Here is a 22,555-nt window from a genome sequence, read left to right as displayed (position 1 = left end):
CACTGATGCAGCCCTGAAGCCTCTTGTTTAGGCACTAGTCCTGTGGCACCCTTATGGACCCACCTTGTTCTCTGTGCAAGTTCCTTGGCTTTCTTCCATGTCAAAGCACAGAACAGGGCTTGCCATAACAGGCCTGAGACTTCAGTCTGGCCCTGGAAAAACATCAGTCCTGGACTTTGCAAAGGACAAACAGGTTGATCCTCATCATGTGCTTGCAAGTCTGACTGCTGGGTAGAGCATAGCACTCTACCACTGGGATGGGAGCTTGGCAAGGTCTGTCTTGGGTTTCAGATCAAGATTTGGTTTTTGTCTGGCATGAGACTTCAGACTGGGTAGGGTAGGAACAGTAAAACAGATGCAAGGATCCATTGCTTGGGATGTGTAGGAGGGATCTGCTCAGAAGTGGGCATAGACTAGCATGCTTGGAACTTGTCACTCAGTTATTTAAGGCCCTGGATCAATAGGTGGTTATGGGTATGTGTAATCTTGGTTCCTTTTTCCCTTTCCAGGTCTTGCACTCTGGACTTGTCAGCCTTGCAGACTTCTGGACACATCTCTTTTCAGCTATGAGTAGATCAATAGGATTTAACATCTGGATGGTCACTTGCAGCGTCCTGCTCCTGTCCTCCAGTCCACCATGCCTTGCATCTCGGCCACTGGAGGAAAGGGACATGACAAAGGTCCAGCATGCCCCCTGGGCAGGGAATGGGGTAGAAGATGGAAGGACAAGCATGCTGAACTTGGAAAATAACCTGTCCCCTTCTGAGCAGACTGTCTCTGAAGAGCCATGTGGAGTGTCAGCAAAGCTGTCTGGGATGCCCCTAAATGAAGCTGTCACTGCAGAAGGAGAAATGCTGCATGTAAGCCCGAGCCATGTCATCCCAGGCAGCCAGGGCCTGGGTGCTCGTACCTCTGCTGTGGCAGTGGCTGCTGTAGATGAGGAGGAGCTTGGTCCTACGAAGTCAGAGCTGGATGAAGATGATGCATTCAAGGCCATGCTGACCACAGCTGTGACCACACTGAACCCTGCTGTCCAGGAGGAGTCTGTTGCTGGCCCTGTTAGCGAGACCACCACAGAGGGTGGTGTTGAAGTAGAGCACAGCTCTGCCAGCTTCTCAGCAAACCCGCTTTCTGGGACAGCAGTGGAGGAGGAGGCAGAAAGCAACTCGCACCCCTCAGCTGTGCCCCAGCCCACACTGTACCCCAGCTCTCCCAGCTGGGAAACGTCAAGCAACCACCCTGTCATCCTGACCCCCCAGGCTCATGGCATGACCTTGGAGGTGGGAATGCTGAGAGCCCACACCGGGAGCCCTCTGAAGTCCCTGGCTGCGCGAGCATCTGTGGCTGCAAAACATCCCCTTGTGGTGACTGAGGCCGCCTTCCACCTGGAAGCAGGGACAGGTGGCAGGCGAGGAGACCTGCCTACCACAGAGAGCACTGTCACCATCCGCCCTATGGACACTGTGCCATCTGACTGGGATGACACAAAACTGGGGGACATAAGTCAAAGGGGAAGCACATCTCATGAGGAGGTGACAGAGGACCTAGGGGCAACAGAACCATCCCAGACCCTGCAGGGAGGTCTGGAGGAGGAAGAGGATGCAACAAGAGTGCTGCCATCCCCAGTGTCCCCTCCACCAACTCCTGGGCTTGCTGAGGAGACCAACTGCACAGTGCCAGTGCAAGGGGAGGAGATGCTGGCAGCTTCCACAAGCAGCAGTGATGATCTCCACACTGTGAACCTGACGGGTGTAGACATGGGTGATCTCAACTCACTGGACAACATAAAAACAGTCACAACAGAGGAAGGGAAAAGCATCCTGCCATCACAGCCAGCGGCTGCTGTGGTGACAGATACACAGTCTGATCTTTCTCCTACTCCGGAAAGCTCATGGAAAGGTAAAACTTGCCTGTTAGAGATACTTGCCTCTAAGTGTAGGTTTAGGAGAGATGCTCTTGGGAACCTGTGCTTCCTTTCAGGGAGATGAAGTGGAGAAATGTGTAATCTCGATACCTGCAATAGAGGTAGGACACCCTTTCCCTGCTGGGAAGGCTGTAGACCTTTGTGTAGGGCTAACAGCATACACGGGTAACTTGCACCCATGAAGCACTGCCTAGCCTTGGCTGTCCCTGTACATGATGTCCCTGTGTAGAGGTAGGCATGGTCTGTTTGGTGGTACCCTGTCCTGAATGTTATATGAAGTAACTGTATTGAGCTGCCTCTTCAGCTCCTCAAGCTGAGGGAGGGTGGCTCTAGTAGCGAACAGGAAAGCTGAGACTGGAAAGGCTGTGACAGCTGAGCCTGGGGAGGGAGGCTGTACTTGGGTATGGGGGTCTCTAGAGAATTGGAGTCTCATCAGCAGAGACTTAGTGCTACTTAAAAAACTTGCTTCATTGACTTAGAGAAGTTGTGCACATGCAGTGTACTACCAAAGCAGGGGCTTCAGTTTTGGTGTTCGCACAGTGGTTGAGGGGGACAGCTGTAGTCTGGCTGTAGGTGTCTCACCTCAACCAGAGATGCAAATCTGCTTTGAGTAGCCCGCTGGTATGACTCTCCAGTGCGCAGGGAGCCCAGCCTCTGACCAGCTGGGTTGGTTTCAAGGAGGATAACAGTCCTCCAGGTGTCCCTCTGGTATGGCAGATGCAAGGACCCAGAGGTGGTCCTTGCATTAGCTCACTCTGAAGCCCTGCACAAAACAAAGGGGGGAAATAATTCCTGAGAAATTAAATTAGCATCTGGGATCACTTGGCTCTCAAATGCTAGCTGTAGGCATTTGCACTCGGTGCAGAAGATGCAGAAATAATGGATGGCTGGAAAAGCTTCCTAAATCCAGGAATACGCAAGCTGTACCAGTAGCCTGTGCGTGACCAATGTCTTCCATGACTTTACAAGATGCTCAGATCAAAAGACCTGTCCAGAGCTTTGTGCTGTCCTTTGTAACAAAAGCTCCTGGTGTTGTCTCCTTGCCCTGGAGTGAAGCTGTGGCCAGGCTCTTGCTGTCCAGTGTTTGTGCCAACTCTGTTAGCAGCAGGCAGGAATCTTCCTCCTAGACAGCCTGCCACAGGCTGACGGTGTCACCCTGTGCTGTGCTTACCTGCGGACATGGCACCTGCAGCCTAATGGCAGTGTTTCTACTCGGTGTTTAAAATGTAGGGGGAATGCTAAAAAAAGTCTGGTTGGGTGATGGTGAGGAACATGAGCTGGGGTTTAGGACTTTAGTTTAATTGCTGAGCATCTTTCATCTTCCCTCTGGCTACAGAGGCAAAAGGAAAACTTCCCCTCACTGCATCCAAAGGATCTAGCTTTTGCCATAAAATAAGAAAAGCTTATTCCATGCTGGTGCTGAAACCTGACTGATTGGTTTCTAGATTAATTTATAAGCACTTGACTTGTCAACAGGTTCCCTCTCAGCTGTTTCCCAGATGTTGGGAAAACAGCACTATCAATAAGACTTGTGCAACAAAAATAAACCCTTCTACAAAGCTGAAGCCCTGTAGCCATGGCAGCTGGTCACTAAAAGCACTGCTCTGGCAGCCTTGCTTGCTTTGAATGGTATTTAGCACCATGGGCCTGCAGTGCTGTGCTCCCATGGTGTTGCTTCCTGGTGCATCCATGTGTCCCTAAAGGGGTAATTAAGAAAATGAGGACTGATTCTGCTGCTTTGATTCCTGTTATGCATGTTCTCCGTCTGTCTTTATGCTGCCCTGATGATACTTGGTTGGCCCTGCTGCTTGCACTGTGTCTCTAGAAATGTGAATGCATGGAGTTATATTCCTTCAAAGCTCTGCTTGGTTGCTGTCAGCTGTCCTGTGAGTTGGTACTGACAAGTGTTCTTGCTGTAGGTGTTACTCAGGAGGTGACAACAGTTGCCCAGGAGGCTGATACTGCTTTGTCAGTTGTGACAGTGGTGCCTGGTGCTACCCAGAGATCAGGAGCTGCAAGTCTTCTGCAGGAAAACAGCAGGGAGGACACCCAGATGCCAACTGCTCCTAGTGCTACCCAGCTGCTGGTGGCAACAGGCACTTCTTCCACAGTGGACACTCCAGATGTAGAAGGTAGGCTTCTGCTTCAAGCTCTGCAGGCTTATCCACACAATATGAGGTGTTACATCTGAAACCTGAATCAATGCTTGGACACTGAAGTCTCAGGATACACCATCCATATGCTAAGTTACTTTTTTCTAGCAGGCTGCCTCTAGCTGCTCTCTGCCCATGCTACAGATCCGCTATGTTAAAATATGCCAACATATGGTGCTTGCTCCAAATAACAGTGGAGTAGAGACTTAAAAAAAACAAACCACCCCAAAACAAACAAAACCCCCACATCCATCCTTTTTAGCAAGTTGACTTTTAGACTTAGACACTTAAGCCAGTTTCTGTTTCTGGAGGGGAGAGCTCTACTACTGGAGCCAAAGGCAGTCACGGATTGCTGATGCTCAGTGTGAAGGACCAAAAAGTTTCATTGGAGTAAGATGGGAGCAGTGTAAAGTTGGGGGGGCAGGGGTGACCCTCTTGCAAGAGTCTGGCAATCTCTTGGGTGCAGAAGCCTGTGTTGATATTCACTTCCTTTGAGGAACAGTGAGTTCTTGCTGCTTGGGTTGATGTAGCTCATACAGAAATGCTTTAAGCAGTCCTGTTCATCCAGCTGCTGCCTACTAGCTCAATGTCACCTTGGTTGTTGTCTTGACAGGAGTGTAGCAAGGGTTCCCTTAGCACAAAGCTGACTTTGAGCTTAAGTGTATTTCTGTAGTAGTAGGTACCACTAATGCAACTGCTGCTGGGCAGCCTTTCTGGTAATTCTTATATTGTGGGGCATACTATGCAAATAGGTTTTTTCTTTTTATCTCTTAATTTAAGGTCCCTTTGTAGGGGAGAGAAGGCTCTTCTGGCAGTTTCCACATATTAATTTGCTTCTGGGACTTAATTAGAAATTTAATTTTTATCTTTGCAATAAACAATTAGATCTGTTACTTGGTTCAGATTTCAACCAGTGTCTTGGTGCTCTGATCTTGCTATGGAGTGGTGACTAGTAGTCTTCAAAGCAATGGAAGTAAAACCTAGTTGAGTCCCCTTAAGGGGAACCTCCTGTGCTGGCTGTCCTGGAGGAGAAACTTTCGTTACAGTAGAGTCACTTGCACATCTTGAAAGAGGCAAGAGTTTAGTAACTTCTTCCACTCTAAGTTAAGTTTTTAAGGAGTTTGTTCTTAAATGGTGGGTTTTTAATATTGTACCAAACTGCTGCTGCTTCCTATCCTCTGTAGATTTCACAGATGTGGTCCTGGTCGCCAGTGAGAAGGCTGTCCCAGCTCCTGGTGGGTTGTCTGCTACCCAGTCTGGACAAACAGAGGAGCCATCCAGCAGAACTGTGGGCCTGGTAACTCCAGCATCAATGGCATCTTCAGTCAGGAGGACAGCTCTGCCATCTGTGAGGAAGATTGGTACAGCTGTGACCTATGGGCTGGACCGCCTGGAGTCAGAAGGTACCACAGATCCCAAGGCTAAGAGGCGGGCAGTTTCATATGGAGTGGCACGCTTGCCTTGACACTGAGCTCCCCAATTTGTCTGTTTGGCATGCAGCTATGTGCATATGTTGTTGTTGTTGCTAATAAAGTTGTTGAATAACCTGTCGCCTTCCAGGAGGTGCAGGAAGCAAGCAGTCAACGGTGTCATGGAGGATGCCTGAAATTCAAGTGGCTGTGGTGGGAGGGATGGGGTTTTCGCTTGGAGAGGGAGCAGCAGTGGTATTGCTGTCGTGGTGGAGTCTGGCTCGGTGCACCTGTAACTGCTGGGGTGTGTGTCCATTGCAGAGCCTCTGCACCAGGTACCACTCATGGGAACATGTTCAGACAGCTGGAGAGCCCATGCCACTCTACTGCTGAAGTCCTCACCCCAAGCACTGCAGGGTGTTATTCAACATGAGATAGCTACCTTAGTGCCTACCTGGCTGAAACCTTGCCAGGAGAAATGATGCCCTACTTATACTCCTTGTGACACTGGGAGAGGTGAAGGATGCGTCCCCTCTGCAATGCTCTTCCAACTCTTAAGCTACCTGCCAAGCTGTTGTCCCATCACTGTCTCCTCCAGTCTTGTCTCACTCCTGGGCTTCCTTCTCAAACTGCTTTTGCCCACTGCCAGTCTTGGAGTCTCTGCTCCCTCACCATCTCCAGACAGTTGAAACCCAGTGATGCAAATTCTGCCTGGGCAAATACCCATCAAGAGAGGTTTAGCTGAAGATCCTACTCTGGAGTTGGTCTGAAGCTCAGATGTGTTATCTCTTCAGCTCATCCATGATTTTTCTGCAAAGAATTGTTTCACTTCTGCTTCTTGCTCTCTGACTTAAACTCTTCTCTGCTTGCTCATCCACCCAGTTTTGTACTCCAGTGTCTGGACTGACACCACCTGGTAGGGGTTAATCTTTCTGTCTGTTTTTGCTCCCCTTCCTTTATCTTGACCTTCTCTTGCCTTTGTACTTTACTGCAAAGGTTGGCAGCCCTCCAGGGGTGGCATGCCAGATGGTACTTCTCTTCTGATCAGAGGTGGAGTGCCATAGACAACAGCTAATCAGCATCTTTTCTCTGCACAAAGTGGTAACTCTCCCTCTTAAGTTTAGAAGGCAGCAGAAGCTGGGAGCCCTCCCCACTGCACATGTGAGGTGCTGCAGCTCTGTCAGGCTTGCTGCTTGCTTTGAAGCTTGCCATGAGCTCTGTGGGCTTCGAGCTACAGCACTTGCCCCTTGCCAGGGATGGGTCTTGCACACATCTACCAAGGCAAGGAGGTGGTGCTGATGATGGGAGAGTAGCAGCAGGGGAAGCAGGGCATGTGTGGGGGGAACCCTGATCTTTCAGGCTGGGAAATGAGGTCTCTACTTAGCAAGAGCAGTATGATTCAAGAGGCTAAACTGTTTCTGAGCCCTCTGGGATCTCCTTTAGAAGCCTGGTTTTCTGCACAGGAAGATAAGAGGGATTTCTGTTTCAACTGAGCATTGGTCTCTCCCTATTTAATGAGACTGTCTGCATAGACATTTAAAAACCACCTCTTTCTGCTCTGACGTAGGACTGCTGCAACTTTCTTGGGTTCCTACTGAGCTCTTTTATGCAACCACAGGCCTGTCTGCTCTTGAATACACTGAGCTCCTCTAAGGGCAAATGTGGGCTGTAGCTAGAACCAGCTTTCCTAAATGATGATGACTTGACTAGGAGACTGGGTTTCTTGGCTCTGGGGCATGGCTCTGCAGGTGCCCGGCATCCAAAGGACATGGTGCTTTCTGGTGTGTTTTGTGGTTTTGACAACTGGTATGGCTTTTGTGGTCTAAATCTCTTCTGATCAACTTAGACCTTAGTGCAGTGAGCCAGAATTTTCCCTGGTGTTAGGGATCACCAATCCACATCTTATAAAATGGGACAAATACCACCTGGGGATCGCCTTTCTGCCTGGGGATCCTACTGCTCCAATTAAGCACAAAAGAAGCTTTTTCTAATATATTTTTCTCCTCTGTGTAATGGCAATTAGGCGGTACCACATCCTGATGGTGAAGTGGCATTTGGAAGTTTGGTTTCTGTTCCCCCAAAATTACAGTTGCTAGTGCTTAATCTTGGAATATCTAGATGCTGCCAGATACAAGCTATTTGGGAGCGTTTTCCTACAAAGCTATACTGAGCTCCAGCCTGGGGTGCTCAAGCGCTTGGGGGATGCGAGGTCAGACATCACTGCTGGTGCAGGCATGTGCTTGGGTCCCTAATGAGGGATCTTGGCCCTCTGTGGGGAGGCTGTGCCTTGCTCACCGGTGGAAGAAGTGCAGGGAGCCGAGTGAGTTTGGCTGGCCTCCACTGCCTTCAGCGGGGTCTTGCTGACTCGCCTCACTGAGGGCCTGGCTCATTAAATATAAACCCCTGCTGTTCGGCTAGTTCTGTTTCTTGGGGGCCATCTGTGCCAAACTGCCTGCAGTTAACTGCATCAGTATATTTACCTACCTGGCTTGGATGAACAACTGTTTTAAAAATCAAAATGCACAGACAAACATGAGGTGCTTTGACTATGTCTCTAGATGAGCTCCTCCTCTGCAGTGGACTCTGGAGAGGTTAGCTGGGTAATTAATATCTCCTACCTCGACTCTGGTGAGACTTGTTCTGCTTGCCCTGCCTAGCCAGAGAAATCCTATAAAGGGATTATAGGACATGGTGACAGGACACAACAAAGGATGAGGCTTACTTGTCTGGGAGACTTAATTACATATTTTGTTCCTGTGCCCAGACTTTGTATGTCTCTAGCAAGCTAAACACTGTGGCTTTCCCTACGGGGCTTCCAGGGTCCAAAGAGATATAATCTAGTTCAATTTGCCTACTTGGGACCCCTGTGTAAGCCTCCTAGCACATCTTGAAAAGAGGTTCTTGAAAGCAACCACATTCCTTTTTGGACTAGATTCCTTTGCTGTAATGTCTGCCATGGTAGGTGTTGGCAGAGATGGCCGCACGCCTTAAGTGTGGCAGTGTTTGGCAGGTATAACTTTCCCAAGAGGCCGGTAGCCTGCCATGTTCCCTCTTCTGCAAGATCCTTGCAGTTTTTAGTTGAAACCTGGTGGACGGAGTATGACAGCAGCTGGCTGCCCCTCAAGTAGCTCCTGTCATTGTCCCATGCGGGATGTGATGCAGGGATGCACTACCGTGAAGCAGAAGGTGGCTGACTACACTTCCTGTGAGGACCTTGAAGGTCATGTCATCCTTGCTTGCTAATCCTAAACCAGCAGTTAGTACAGAACTAGCCTGCTGCCAAGAGTGGTGCCTCGCCCATCACAGCCTGGGTCACAGGCCAGTTCAGTGTGAACAGCTTGCAGCACTGTTGCTGGTGGCTGTTGGTGAGGTCTCTATCTGCCAATGCAGACTCCAGGCTTGGTTTCTCTTGTGTGCCACCACGCTGCCCGGACAGCAAGAAGTCAGCTGAAATGGCTGGAGATGGTGATTGTGGAGCAAGGCATGTGGGATAGAGAATGGGAAGATGTCTCAGCATTCATCAAACCATGCTAAGATTAACCTCCTCTGACACGCAGGGCAGATGTCACTTGCCTTCCAAGGCTGCCCAGATGCAGCAGTAGTAGCTGCCTCTTCAAGTCCCTGTGTTTCAACCCACAATTCCATAGAAGTCCTTCAGCTGTTAGACCCCCACACACTGCCCTTGCTGCATCCAAGCTCATTAGGAAAACAGTTTAAAGTCAATGCTACCCTTCCCTGCAGCTCAGTAAGCTCCAGCTTGGCCCTCTTCAGCATTAAATTGGGATTAGAGACTCTGTACTTGTGGTTTATGAGATGGGGAGAGGAACAAATATTCTGATCCCTGCTGCTCCCCCATAGGTGTTTTGAAGAGACTAAGAAGTGTTATGCATTGGTGTTTCTGATGTGCCTATCTTTTTTTTTTTTGTGTACCCCTTAACCCCCTCCAATCCAAAACTACTCTGCAACAGCATGTAAGCCCAAAGGCTGGTTCCTGCTTGGTCAGAACCTGCTTACATGGTTCAGCTTTCATGTAGGCTGCTGGATGCTGGAGAGTGCTTAGGGATCTATAAAAGCAGGAGATGCTCTACCTGCTGTATGGTGTCAGGAACAGTCAATAGCTCTGAAAATGGGCAACTGAAACTCAGCTGCTCTAGAGGGAGGTCTTGACCATGTAACTCTTGAATGTGAAGTGTTCCTGATTAATCAGGCTGGCTCTCAACATGCAGCTGGCAGAATCCTGGTCATTAGGGTGGAGGAGTAACCCAGGGGTTAGAAGGGCAGTGTTAGATGTCTGCTGCCTAGGACAGCACAGTGCTGTTCCTAGTGCTCTGCTTGGTTAACTGGCGTGTCCCTGCCTAATGCAGCACTGGGCTGTGGAGAAGCCACTCAATGATGCTGGAACATGGCTGGCACTGTCCTTGGGATCCGTAAATCCAATGTCCTGCAGTCACGGGGCACCTCATCGCTGAACCTTGGCTGTGGGCTTCACCGTGTTTGCTTTATCTGTGGTGTTGAAGGCTTTTCCAGAACAGTGCCAGTATGAAGCTTTAGACCTTCTGACCTTAACATATTAATGATATTTTAACAATATCCACTTGTCTTTGGGTTTAAACAGTTCCTGTTGCCTTTTGCCAACCCACGAACTCAAGTTTACCCTTCCAAGGAAATCATAGCTTAACTAATTTCAGTAAGAAGAGCTCTTCTATTCCTGTTCTCCATTCTCTGCTTCTTCCCCAGCATCTTGTTCTTCTTGTACACAGTCATCTAAGCTGTGTGTCTTACTTCAGAAGTGAAGATATCTTTTCAGAAAATACTTCAGAACTTGTAGCCTTTTACATAACTTTATAAAAGACCTTTCAAGTTCTCCTTACATTTTTCTTCTAGGCTGTGTCACGGTACAAGGAGCCTTCTTTTTTCAGATGTAAAGAGTATTTTTTCTGGAAATCAAGGCCCTAGCTGGGATTACTATTTGGACCCTGACTGTGTGGATTAAGACCTGCCTTAGTAAATCTCTGCAACCCCATTAAAAATTTAAATGAGGTTGCAGAGGTGTAAATAAGACAGGCACTTAACCCTGCATGGTTAACTAGCCTGATACCCAAAGAGCTGGTGAGGAATTTTAGTATCAGCTAAATGTGCAAGGAACAGAAGATTTAAAACAAAGCACATGAAAATAATTAATTAAAAGTATGTACTGAGAACACTTAATGTCTTGCTTCTAGTTTATTGCTACCACTGTCTGGTGCAGGTTCTCCATATTCTTCACAGTGGATGGTAGTTCATCCCTGATTCTCTTCCTTTGTAGCAGAAAACTGTTTAAAAAAAAAAGTGTGAAAATTTTGCATCAAAACCAAGATTTTTTTTTTTCTTTTCCTGAAAACATTTGAAAACCAACATGTCTGCTGCTGAATCTGGTGGTGACTTGTTTGGCTCATGAAATCTATTTGACTTGAGGAGGGAGGGGTGTGGAGGGTGATCAAGCCTTTAATGAGTTGGGAGCTTGTGGGTGAACAGCTAAGCTGGTGTTAGGCTAATTAAAGGCTCACTAAGATGAGGAGTGAGGAAACTCCTGCTGCGTGCGGCCAACGTGCTGAGCTCAGCCTTGTCCGCGCGTCCCTGCGAAGGGAGGCAGAATGCGGTCTGGCCACCCTGCTCCGCCGTGGGTGCACGGGCAGCTCTAACAAAACCCAAACCACACGCTCGCACGAGTGGCCGACTACGCTGAACAATGCACTTGGGGGCTTTATGGTCTCCAACAGCAGCTCCTGCAAGAATCTGTAGGAAGGGTTTAAAGCATCACTGCATTGGCTTTCCCAGGTGTCTGGGAAGTGGCAGGTGCCTGCCCAGCTGCCCTCTGGGCAGAGGTGAGCTGCACAGCTGTTTTAGTCTTGGTTTTTTGGGGGGAAGGAAACTTCTCTAGGTAGAATCATAGAATGGTTTGGGTTGGAAGGGACTGTTTAAGGCCATCTAGTCCAACCCCCCTGCAATGAGCAGGGACATCTTCAACTAGATCAGGTCGCTCAGAGCCCCGTCCAACCTGACCTGTGATGTTTCCAGGGATGGGGCATCGACCACCTCTCTGGGCAACCTGGGCCAGGGTTTCACCAACCTTGTGCTTTGTGATATTCTGGCACTGTTCTGCCTCCAGCAGGTTAGCTGATATTTCTTGGTCTGACCTACTCTGGTTGCTGTTCTGGTCTGTGCTCGAATGTTTAACTGCATCTGACTTCTCATTTGTCCAAAAAATTAGAGGTCATTTAAATATTACTTTAATGTTGTAGCTTTCCCACACTTATCTTCAGGCTCAAACAAAACCAACAGAAGCCCCCTATGGTTGCCATGGGAAGGTAATTGGACTGTGCGGGTGAAAATTTTTAATAAGTTTTTGTTTCTTTTAGTCTGGGGATTAAGCAGTTCACCCTCACAGCTCTAGGGAGGTGGATTCAGATAAGCAGGCATGTGGCAGTTTCTTCTGAAGGCTCTGCAAGGAGCATTTTTGTTCAGAGCTTCTGATGGCTGGGGTCCACATGAGGGACAGTGTTGCTTACAGAGCTTCTCTGGGGAGCTTTGGGCACTGGGACTGGGGCAAACCACCCTGCAAATTGGTTTAGTTCTTTAATTTCTGCTTCCTGCCCTGTGCAGGTGGGATGCTGTCCCCCTTGTCTATCTGACACAGGATGCAGTGACTACAGCACTGGCTTTTTACCTCATCTTCTGCGAAGAGTCACAGTTGAGGATTTTTTTTTTTTTTAAATAACAAGCTTTTTTAAAATAACAAGTCTTTAAATGTGGTGGGAGGTCTTGTGGTGTGTTTCATCCTGGCTGACATCAACACTTCAGGCCACATGGGGGCAAGGACAGGGCAGCGGTGTTGTTCTGAAGCTCTTCATGAAAATACCCTGGGGAGAAGCACTGCCCTTGATAAAGGACAGTGAAGGCTTCAGAAGGGTTGTCAAGGACTGGGAAAGAAGCACGAGCTCTGACTAGAAGTGTGCTGAGTGGGCTTGCGGTCATTGTCCCTCTGGCACCTGATAGGACTTGAGCTAAAACATCGGTGACCTGGAGACTGTTGCCCATAATAATGGATCCACTCCCTAATCTATGTCATCTGTAATGTGATCCATGGTGGATTCGTCTAGAAAATGAAGCTTAAATCAAATGTTTTCTTAACTCTTAGGCTGTTAGTCGTTCCTTTCCCAGGCAGTGGGGTTGAATTGAGTACTTCTGAAGACACACCATCAAACAGCTTTTTGCAAGAGAAAATGGAATTAACATCTCTGCCGGGGCTTATTTTTTTGTGATTGGAAAAAAGTACCATGCCCCCAGCGCTTTTCATGTGAAAGCATTTTGTTGAGAGAAGTAAACTCTGTATCTGCCTTCATCCGTCTTGTTCTGCCCTGTCCACTTACAGGCCATGGTCATTAAATCTGGACTGATTTGAATGCCCTTACTTGATAAATGACCTCTCGTCTTGATTTGTACACTGGTTAGTTCAGCAACTGCATGCCTCAGGTTCTGCAGCAAACGAGGGAGCAAACTTATTATAGTCCATACTGTGTGTTCTGCAGTGTTTTGCTTTTTTCCCTTTAAAATAGCCTTGTGTTGCTAAACCTACTCTCTAGCCTGGCTCAGCGTGAAAGCAATTTTGTGGCGAATGCTGCTGGAAATGCAGCTTTTGGGAATGATTGTTTGTGGTCTTCATGCAGAAGCAGGCCTGTGGTCCCTGCATGAATATATCCCCCACCCTCTTTTTTCTTTTTTTTTTTTCCCCAAAAGCTCTTCAGTGCCTCGGATCCCCTGTGACAAGCCATGAGCCAAGACCAAAAAAGCAAGTGTGAATCCCCTCAGATTTGGCAGGGGGAAGTAGGTTAGGACCAGAATCCAACTCTCTCCTTGTACTCTCTTTGCAATGTCAACGAGTCCTCCACGGGGAAGTGGCTTCTGCAGCGCTTGGGCTCTGGCCAGCAGAGGCTCCTGAAGAAGCGTCGGCTCAGGTCTGCTACCCGGGGTCTCTTCTCTCTCCTAGATGGGGCAAGGTTTTTCCTCTGTTACAGAAAAGCTTTGGACATGTAATTTCTCTTCTCTTTTGGATCCCACCCAGCAGACGTGTGCTTCCCAATAGTCCCTTTCCTTGGCTCTGTGCAAGAGGCCAGATGCTGATACCTCCCACGAGAGGCCATGCTTGATTTGACTCCCCTTCTAGAGCAAAGAGGTTCATGCGACGTGGTCCGCAAATACCCTGGATAGCTTTGCAGTGAACGTTTAGCTGAACTCGGTGGTATGGGGGTATTACCCTGATTATTTTTGCATAGCTTCTGTGCCCACTGCTTGCTTGGGTATCTTGACCCATGACAACACAGTACTCTGCCCAGAAAGCTGACTGTGTATGACGAGAGCCCATCTATGTTCCTAGCAGCCGTCTCCTTCCAGGCTGTCTCAAGTGATTGTTCTTGGCAGCATTTTGGAGACGTCGGATGGTGACATTATTACTGATCATGTGAAAGCAGCAGATAAATAATGAAAGAGTTGTCCTAGAAAGGCCTTCTTGCCTTGACAGTCAGCTGTAGTTGTAAAAGCAATGCAGAAAATGAACCTCACTGGAAGAAAGCGTTTGGCAGAGACTTCCTAATGCCTCTTCCTTCCCTTCTGGCACGGGAAGGTAGTCATAGACCCCCATCCCTAATCCTGTCCTTATTTACACGCCTCTGCTTCCTGTACTGTGTGCACACATGGGTGACCTAGGCCTAATGCTGCCATATGGGTATGAAGTGGAAGGGAGTAGAAGATAAGCTATGAGGTGCATGGTGGACGAGACACTTCAGTCTGCCCCTGCTGCCCTTTTCCCCTGTAAGTGGATCCAGTACACAGGGGAGGAAAAGAAACTTCTTGAAAAGTAAAATTTTGCTCAAGTGTGTGTCCCAGCGCAGGTGGGTGTCATCATGTTCCATAGCACTCTCCTTTCCTTCATGGGCACGTTGTGCCGGTTGGTGCTAGATCTGCGTGCTCTGCAGCCGTCGCTCGGCTCACGGGAGCCTTTGCTCAGTGCTTGTACCAGAGGGGTTTTGGCATACTGCATCTCCCTGAAGTCATGCAAAGAGTGGGCTTGCCACTGGAAACCAATTAGCGCTGGCTGCTGGTTATCGCAACTTACTTGGCACTCATCAGGTGCTCCTAGGCATTCAGACCCTACGGTGCTGAGGACCGTATAAAGTGACAGCTTAGACTATTATGAAGCACAGCAATGCTCAGCGTTACTGTCTAGACATCATTGTCCTCCGAGTTTGGTGTGAGGGAAGCTGGGAAGGGAAAGGACAGAGAAAATGAGAACTCCAGGTTTTGTCCTGCAACCCCTTGTGAATCTATCACCTTCGAATGAGAGACTCTTGCAGCTCAGGGCACAGCAAGCTATTTCTCATGTGCACTAAACCTGCCAAATGCTGGTTTCTTGAATCTTCTGAGGAGTAAAAACATTTGCAAACATTAATGGAAACTGTCTAAAGATAGAAACATTCCTCTTCGGTGAAGGTTTCCTCAACTGAAAACACAGGCCCCAATGTAACTCTGGGGCCTTCAGCAAGGTTATGACAACAGTGGCTTCAGCTCCAGCTCATTACATGCCATTATACCAAAAAAAAACTTTCTTCATTGCTGCCGCAGCCCCTTCATAGCACGTTCCTGGTGGTGGTGTTCGCACCAAGCGCTGTGCCGAGTGCCTTGCTGCTGCTGCTCCCCACGGCGTGGGCTTGCAGCCGCTGCCTGCGCAAACACCAGCGTTGCGAGTAATTTGCATTCCCTCCTGCTTGGGAGGAGCGTGGCTTTCTGCAGCTGTGTGAAGCCTGTAGAGAAGCACAAAGTCCAACAGAAGCCATCTATGAAGAATGGGCTGTTGGCACTTTGAGGTGCCAGGAGGAAGAGCTGGCCCTGTGATCCCCGTTCCTGCAGCATGGGATGGTCTGGAGGGGTCAACGTCCCTCTTTGCAGTTGATGTGCGAGGGCCCTGCTGCCATTGCGGGATGAGGCTTTTACTTGTGGGATGCTGGCTGTTGCCCAGCTGCTTCAGACACCGCTGGTTGTGGGTTCCTGCTGGGTCAGGGAAATGCCTCGTGAAGGAGGTGTGAGGTGGTCTCGTTTCTCTTTGCTGAGCTGCAAAAGTCATAATGGATATGTATGTTTTTGTAGTGGAAAACCTTTTTTTGAAGTAAGCACAAGGAGCTTTCGCCACCTTGAAATAGCAAATCCCGTCCTATGGATATTGCCAATGTTGCTAATGGATCAGTCCGGAGCCCCATGGTAAAGCCCAATCGTGGCCATTTCTGGTGACCATTAATAAAGCTGGAAACCCCCAAAAACTCTGCCAAAAATTCGTTATTTTGTCTCAGACTTGTTGGTGCTCTTCTATAGCTTCTCCAAACCTGAGATTTGAATGCCCGTTACAAGGTTGTCAAGTCCCTCAAAACTAAAATCTTTGACATGTGAACTGGGAATCTCATTTTCCTGGGGATTCCTGCTGCTTGCATCTTTCTTAGGTTGTACTGCTGTCACAGCAGGGAGCTGTTAAGTGTCTTGATTTTTTTTCTTTCCTGTTTCAGTGAAGGTGAAGCAGAGCCTACGTTACAGAATGCAGTGCTTATTTAGTCTGTCAGAGTGGCAGATTTTGGATTCCTTCACTCTTGGAGATGAGTCTCTAACTCTGCCCTAGACTATTCTTGCATTACCCTAACTGCAGTAGAAAATACGAACGTCTGCTTGGACTGTAAGTTTTTCGGTGCTGAAGTCGCCCGGTGTCACCGGGAGAGGGGACAGGATACCATCCCTATTTGGTAGATCCACATGGCATGTTGCAAGCAAGAACCAGGATTCGGTGCGTGCAAACGGAATAACAAAATCCGCTTATACGTAATATATGAAGATCTATAGAGCAAGCGTGGCTCGCAGCAGAAGCTGCTATAGGTGCTGTGTTCCTGCCTGCTTCAGCAAGCAAGGGGCACTTGTGACCTCTGTCAGATGTTCGGAAGTGCTCCTGTAGCTGGGCTCTAGGTGAATGCCCGATTTGGACAGATTCACATCTGTGCCCAAGAGAACTCAATACTTGCAATTGCTTTGGTTGGAGACTTGCCTTGACCATGAGACGCTACCGTTTCATAGTATGTTTATCTTGCTGCTTTTGCAAGATGAACCTCAGCCAAAACTGAAGGGCGTATGTAAGCACGATACGCAAAATGTTTCACAATGGGCTGCAAAGGCACGTGAAAAAGCAAACGCCTTCTGAATCTGCTGGGTGGGCTTCGTGCTTTCAGTCCTCGCTGCTTTCAGTCCGGGCCCCTGCTGCACCTCGGCTTCTGAAATCCCACATTTGTGGAGTTTGTGGGTTTTTTGGAAGTGTAGCTTCCTCCTTGTGACCACCAAGTGGTGCTCTGCACTGCACCTTGCAGCAAGGCAGGCTCTTGGCATTTTGGGATGGGGGGTTAAAAAGCTGTTTTCAGAAGTGAGAATGAGCTAGAGAGGAGGAGGAGGAGAAGTTAAGAGCCTCTTCTTTTCCCCTCGCAGCGGTTGTGCTGCAAGGACCACATTATTCATATCTTTATGCTGTGGCTGCGTGATGATTGATGTAGCTTGGTGATGATCAGATGTGATAACTAGTCTTGGCACTTTCAGTTCGGGTGTTCAGCTTGGCTGCCTGCTAGACTTTGGAGGTACAGAGATGGCTAGCTGCTGCTTCAAAACTAAATCCTGGCGGGTGTCTAAATATCTGATCCCTGTTTTTTCTTGGCTGCTTTTTCACCTAGTCCGTGTAGGGAAAACCTCTGTTCGTGTTCCTCCTCTCCGGTGTGCTAGCTGTTTAGTGTCTTTGCTATTAAAGTTTGGAAATGTTTATAGCTGCGTTGCTCTCAGTAGAGGCAAAAGACTTACAACAACTTGTCTTTGCAGGTTTCCTGCAAGCGCTCTCCAGGTGCCATTCTCAGGTTTGCAGAAGCTGTGTATTTTGTATGAAAACATGCGGTTTGATAGAGAAAATTCTTAAGTTGATTTCGAATGACGGGTACGTTATAAGATAGAAACTGCCTATAAAATGTAACAGGAATTTAAGGGACTAACTACATCCCAGTAAAGCTCCTTTAGATGCTCGGTGTAGTGTAATTGTTTGCAGGAGCGATCGTTCCTTTCCAGGTGCTGATGATGCAGGGTGATGCAGCTAAATTCAAACAGCGGCTCATTTGTATGAAATGCAGAGCTGGAACTGAAAGGTGGCAAGTGGGATCGTCTAGTCTGGTGAGCTGGAAAAAAAAGGCAGTGTTTTAAAGCAAATCCTTGAATTAGGAGGAAGGAAGATGCCATGTAACAGCACAGTGAATGCTGTGGTTTTAAAATGCGCACCGATTTCTCTAGGTATTCCAGTCTGCGGAGCAGAGGCCGAAGGAAGGAGGCCAGCTCCCCCCGCCCCGACTAATTTAAGTCAAAAAGCCACCGCCTAAATCGCTTCCCCAAAGTTCCCCAGTTTGCTTCTTGGGTGTTTTGTGGCATTGCATCCCACAGCGGGAGGGAGAAGAATGAAGCATCACCGGCTCCCCTTGCAGCACGTATGGTGTGTGCAGCCCCTCAGGGTCCTGCCTCAGCTGCTCCATCTTACTGCAGTGTCTGTAACCTATAGGAGGTAAAACTCCAACAGAAATGAAGGGATATCTAGATAACAAATGTTGATTTGGCTAGATTGTTAGTTTTTAACATGGTCTTAGGCCCCATGGCTAAGCCAGCTGCTCAGACGCAGGGTGATGGGCTCTCCCAGTCTGACTACATCAGGAGGGAGTTTTTTTGCAGGGCTGAGCAGAGCTGCTTCTAAATTAGATAAAGTGCATAAATATTACGTTTTAGTTTTCGTTTTTGAAAAAACTAACCGTCAGAAATTCAAAGCCTGTCATTATTCCAGGTACTGTCTTTTCACGGTGGGTAGCTCCGAGATGAAAATTTGGGCTCAGAAAGTCCTTGAGTCTTTGATAACAAAAAGCTGGGAAGAGAGGCTGTCAGAAGACTGGCTCTGTGTGTGCCCTGCTCTAGTCTTTCTTCAGCATCTGCAGCTAGTTGTGGTTCAGAACATTTCTCTCTCCGTATGTTAACAGTACAGTCAGCTTTGGAATAAGATGGGGTACCTGCCTTAGGGGAGAACCCACAGGGATTTCCTCAGCGTCACATTTACCTGCTCTCACGTGAAGTGTTGGCTGCGCTGCCTTCTTTGCAGTACTGAGTTAAGTCTTCCTGGGTCATACCTTTGTCTGGTGTACATCCGTTGTGACAGGAGCGCTGGTTCACACCTGCTGAGCATCACTGCCATCACCGCTGCTCTCCCGTGCTCGGGAGCCGATCCGCCAGCGTGCGCCAAAGCGAGACGCTTTTTCTGGAGGAGGGGCTGTTATAAGTCTAAGCATCCTTTTCTAGAGCTTAATAAAAATTAAAAATAGGACCAACTTACTGCTGTCTCCAAGACTGGGAATCAGGGAAATAGTTCTCACTTGAGCTGAAATTAGTTGATGAGAGCGCTATGGTTATATATCCTCAGGTATTTGTACACAGCGCGTGCTTGTTTGTACTCCATTATTAGGAAGCAAAATAACAGTATTTCCCACTAATGCGTTTGACAGTCTAAGACAACATCTCATTGTTACTTAGCAACTTCAAATGGTGGCGAGCTCTTCCAAATTAACCTCTTTGGGTGTCTTTCCCGTTAGAAAACAGGCAGAAGTTCATTCAACTGGTCTGCCTTTAGAGAAGCAGTATCCTCTGGCTGTCTTTGTGCTCACCTATAGAGATGTATGAATCTTCTGTCTTATGGGATCTTTCCTGATGTTGCTTTTATGTCTCCCTGGCCAGAGGGTGAGGAAGAGGATGAAGAGGAGGAGGAGGAAGAAGAGGAGGAAGAAGAAGATGAGGAGGACAAAGACATAGATTCGATGGATGAAAGCATGGAGGGTGACACTGAGCTGCCAGGTTTCACACTTCCAGGCGAGACCTCGCAGGAGCCCATAGCCGGCCTGGAAAACCCTGTGGCCCAGCTGGCCGGGGTGTCCTACCAGGTTCCTGACACCATCGAGTGGGAGCAGCAGAACCAGGGTCTGGGTAAGATATAAAGCCCTTTCTTCCTTTGGCCTTACAGAGGACATGTCTCCTGCTCTTCACTTTGCATGGGACAGCCCCTCGTGCCGGGGAGTCTCACGGGTTGGATCTCAAGCTAAACACAGAGCGGGTTCATTTCTGAGGAAATCCCATCTCCCATTAACAACTGGTTGAACTGGGATGGATCCCAGGCAGCATGACCTGAGTTTTCATTTGGGGGAGAGCTGCTCTGAATACTCCAGACATGCTCCTTCATTCCCAGAGCTTAGTGTTGTCTTGCTCTGAGGGTCCACAAATAAATACTTCTTAGGTGGGGGGAAATTTCAGGGCCCTTTGCATGAAATGGGTTGGTGCAGGGAATATGCGACCTGTGAGGACAAAGCAAGCAGGGTAGGTGGGTAGTTGCTCGTCAGCCCATTTGCTACTTCAGCAGCATTCCTGTGAGTGCCACTTTTCTGGCATTTTTAAGGTGTGTATGGTCCAGCCATGGGACTCTGTGGGGGCAGCCTTAAGCAAGACAAACCTGCAAGGCCCCTATACATCTTTATACAGTTTATTCCCGCTGTACGTATAGGTTCTGTGTTTTATGGCTGGACTAATTTATTCCACCTAGGAGTAGCTTATCAGTGTTTATGTGTGTGGTGTCCATCTGATGCAAGCCAAAGCTGGTGTGAGACAAGGCAGAGTTTAGAAGGGAACTTGCCCAGCTTGGCTGGGGGCACTGGGATCGTTTTCAAGCACACTCAATTTCCAAGCCAAGCCCCATCAAAAGCCGTGGGAACCTTTTAGGTGAATTGGTGGGAGCTGAACCACATCTATACAGAAAGTCTCTGTGTCTGACTGTTAGAGAACTAGCTGTTTTGAGGGGCTCATCGAATAAAGAAAACCCAAAACTCTTCTATATGTTGTGTTATAAGAACTATTGCTTCCCCTGGATGTTTCATTCTGATTTAACCTGGCGGTTCTTCCCCTGTAATGCTGTTTCTAGCCTGCTTTAGTGTTGTTATCTTCCTTTGAATCGAGTCAAAGAGACTATTTCAAGAACTCCGTGGGAGGGCAGATGGAGTTTGCATCAGGTCTGACATCTCCCTGTCCCACTAACTCGTACTTGAAAAACTTCATATTGGATGGTTTCCGTGTCAGATCCATTTGACGTGTCCTCTTATCCCATCAGAGTGGACAGGAGCTGTGTGAAGGGAATAATTCTAAGTCTTTAAGGCTTTCTGGTTGGCTTTGGTAAGCCAGATTACAGAGGTACATGACAGGGCTTGGAATAAAAGCATAAGTAACATAGGGTTGTGATGAGAGTCGCATCAGCAGCTTTGTGTTCTCATCTTACTCGTTTCCTTGGTGCAGGATCTTTGTGGTGCCCCAAGAGAAAACAGGAGAGGAGCAGCATATTTTTGGCACTCAGGGGTGCAGTTGGCTTGCTCGGTGAGCTCTGTATGACTGCTAGCAGTAGTGAGAAGGTAGCATTAAGCTGTTAATCATCTAAAGATATTTGCCTGATTCAGTACCAGGATGGATGGCTTGGCAGAGCTTTGCCTCTGAACTAGTCAATCCTGGCTAAGGGTGCTGGTGTTTGTAATGTGTTCAAGAGAGGCAGCGTTTTGCAAACTCTGAGGTGTGTCCCCACACACCAGGCATCATGTTGTGCAACGTGGGGGAAGATAGTGCTGATACCTCTTCAGGGTTCTTGATAACCGTCAAAAGGTTAAAGGGTTCTTTAACCGTCCCCAGCTAGGGTGCCTGCTGCAATGTCATCTGGTTTGGATCCCCGGAGGGGTTTGACAGGAGCTCTGTTCCCAGGGTGGGGTGCAGGGTCAGGCACTGGGGGCAATGTTCATTTGTCTGGAAGGGTGCCTGGAGTCTGCTGAAGACGCTGTTCTATACCATATCGGCTGTTGCCATGAACTTTGGGGCTACGAAGGAGGAGGTTGTTCTGCATAAGGCATTGGGTGCACCTCTGGTCACAGCTGATGCAGGTCTGAACTGGAGTCACGGCTGCTGGAGGAAGAGGCTCACGGTGGGAGATGCCGATCAGATGTGCTGGTAAATGAGGCAGGTGAGAAAGCAGTGACCAGAGGCTGAAGCTGGCCCTGGTGTGCAGTAAGCGTGTCTGGTTGGAGGGGGTGTAATAATCATGCACAAAAAATAAGCAGACCTGGGCTATGAAACAAGATGTAGCTTTAACGCTCCTTGCATGATAGCATCTATTATGAAGGGTTCTTGCCCTCGGCAGAGAGCCATGCTGGAGGATGCACTTTGCAGTATCTCTTCCAGAGACCTTCTGAACAAACGGGCCCGGTTCAGGTTCTGATCTTTAATATTGTATTGTCCTGCAGCCTTCATCCTCCACCACCTTCTCTCTTTCTTAGACCTTGGAAAGGCTGTCTTTCCAAAAATTTCAGACATGGAATAAATTGACTGCGTGGCAAAAGGCAGGATTTTTCTCCCTGACTTATGTTTTATTGACCCTCATGTAAATTGAAGAAGCCTCCTGTGAAGTCTGTCAAGCTGGGTCAGCTGCAGAGCGCCAAGTCCGGGCACCCAAGGACTGGGTGGAGGTGAATTTCTGCGTTCTCTGGAAATGCCTGGCTGGGCTACATGTCACCAGATCCAAGTAGTTCAGATTGCCTTTTATTTTGAAGCTGTTGCAGCTTGTGCAAGCTGCTGTGAGGGAGAAGATGAGGCTGTGGCTGAGCTGAGTTCATCTTTAGGAGTTAAAGGGGACTTCTGTGCAGTGGTGTTGCAGGAGAAAAAAGGGGCTGCGGTGGGATCAGTCTCTCTGCTTGTGACTCACCCCTCTTACTGCACCAGGTAAACACTTATGTAAAGAGCCATTTATTCTTTTTCTGTCTAGACAACCTTAATGGCTCTTTGATATTGCTTCCTTCCCCATCTACAATGTGCTGATGCCCACAATGCTCCTAAGACAAAGGGAAATTATTTATGTTTTAGAC

General features: G+C 48.3%; 1 protein-coding gene across 1 annotated transcript in view; it reads left to right on the top strand.

The window, feature by feature from the left end:
• Positions 1 to 517: 517 nt before the first annotated feature.
• Positions 518 to 22,555, top strand: part of ARMH4 (armadillo like helical domain containing 4) — a 63,792-nt gene continuing 41,754 nt past the window's right edge. Inside the window, exons 1-4 of the mRNA XM_082000861.1 lie at positions 518 to 1,899; positions 3,844 to 4,056; positions 5,262 to 5,480; positions 19,350 to 19,595. Of these exons, the coding sequence (XP_081856987.1) occupies positions 567 to 1,899; positions 3,844 to 4,056; positions 5,262 to 5,480; positions 19,350 to 19,595 (2,011 nt within the window). The 5' untranslated portion in view covers positions 518 to 566. The remainder of the gene's footprint in view (positions 1,900 to 3,843; positions 4,057 to 5,261; positions 5,481 to 19,349; positions 19,596 to 22,555) is intronic.

The sequence above is a fragment of the Phaethon aethereus genome (assembly GCF_964289735.1).
Source record: "Phaethon aethereus genome assembly, chromosome: 5".
NCBI lineage: Eukaryota > Metazoa > Chordata > Aves > Phaethontiformes > Phaethontidae > Phaethon > Phaethon aethereus.
The sequence above is the reverse complement of the archived record's forward strand: the minus strand, read 5'-3'. Positions and strand labels throughout refer to the sequence as shown.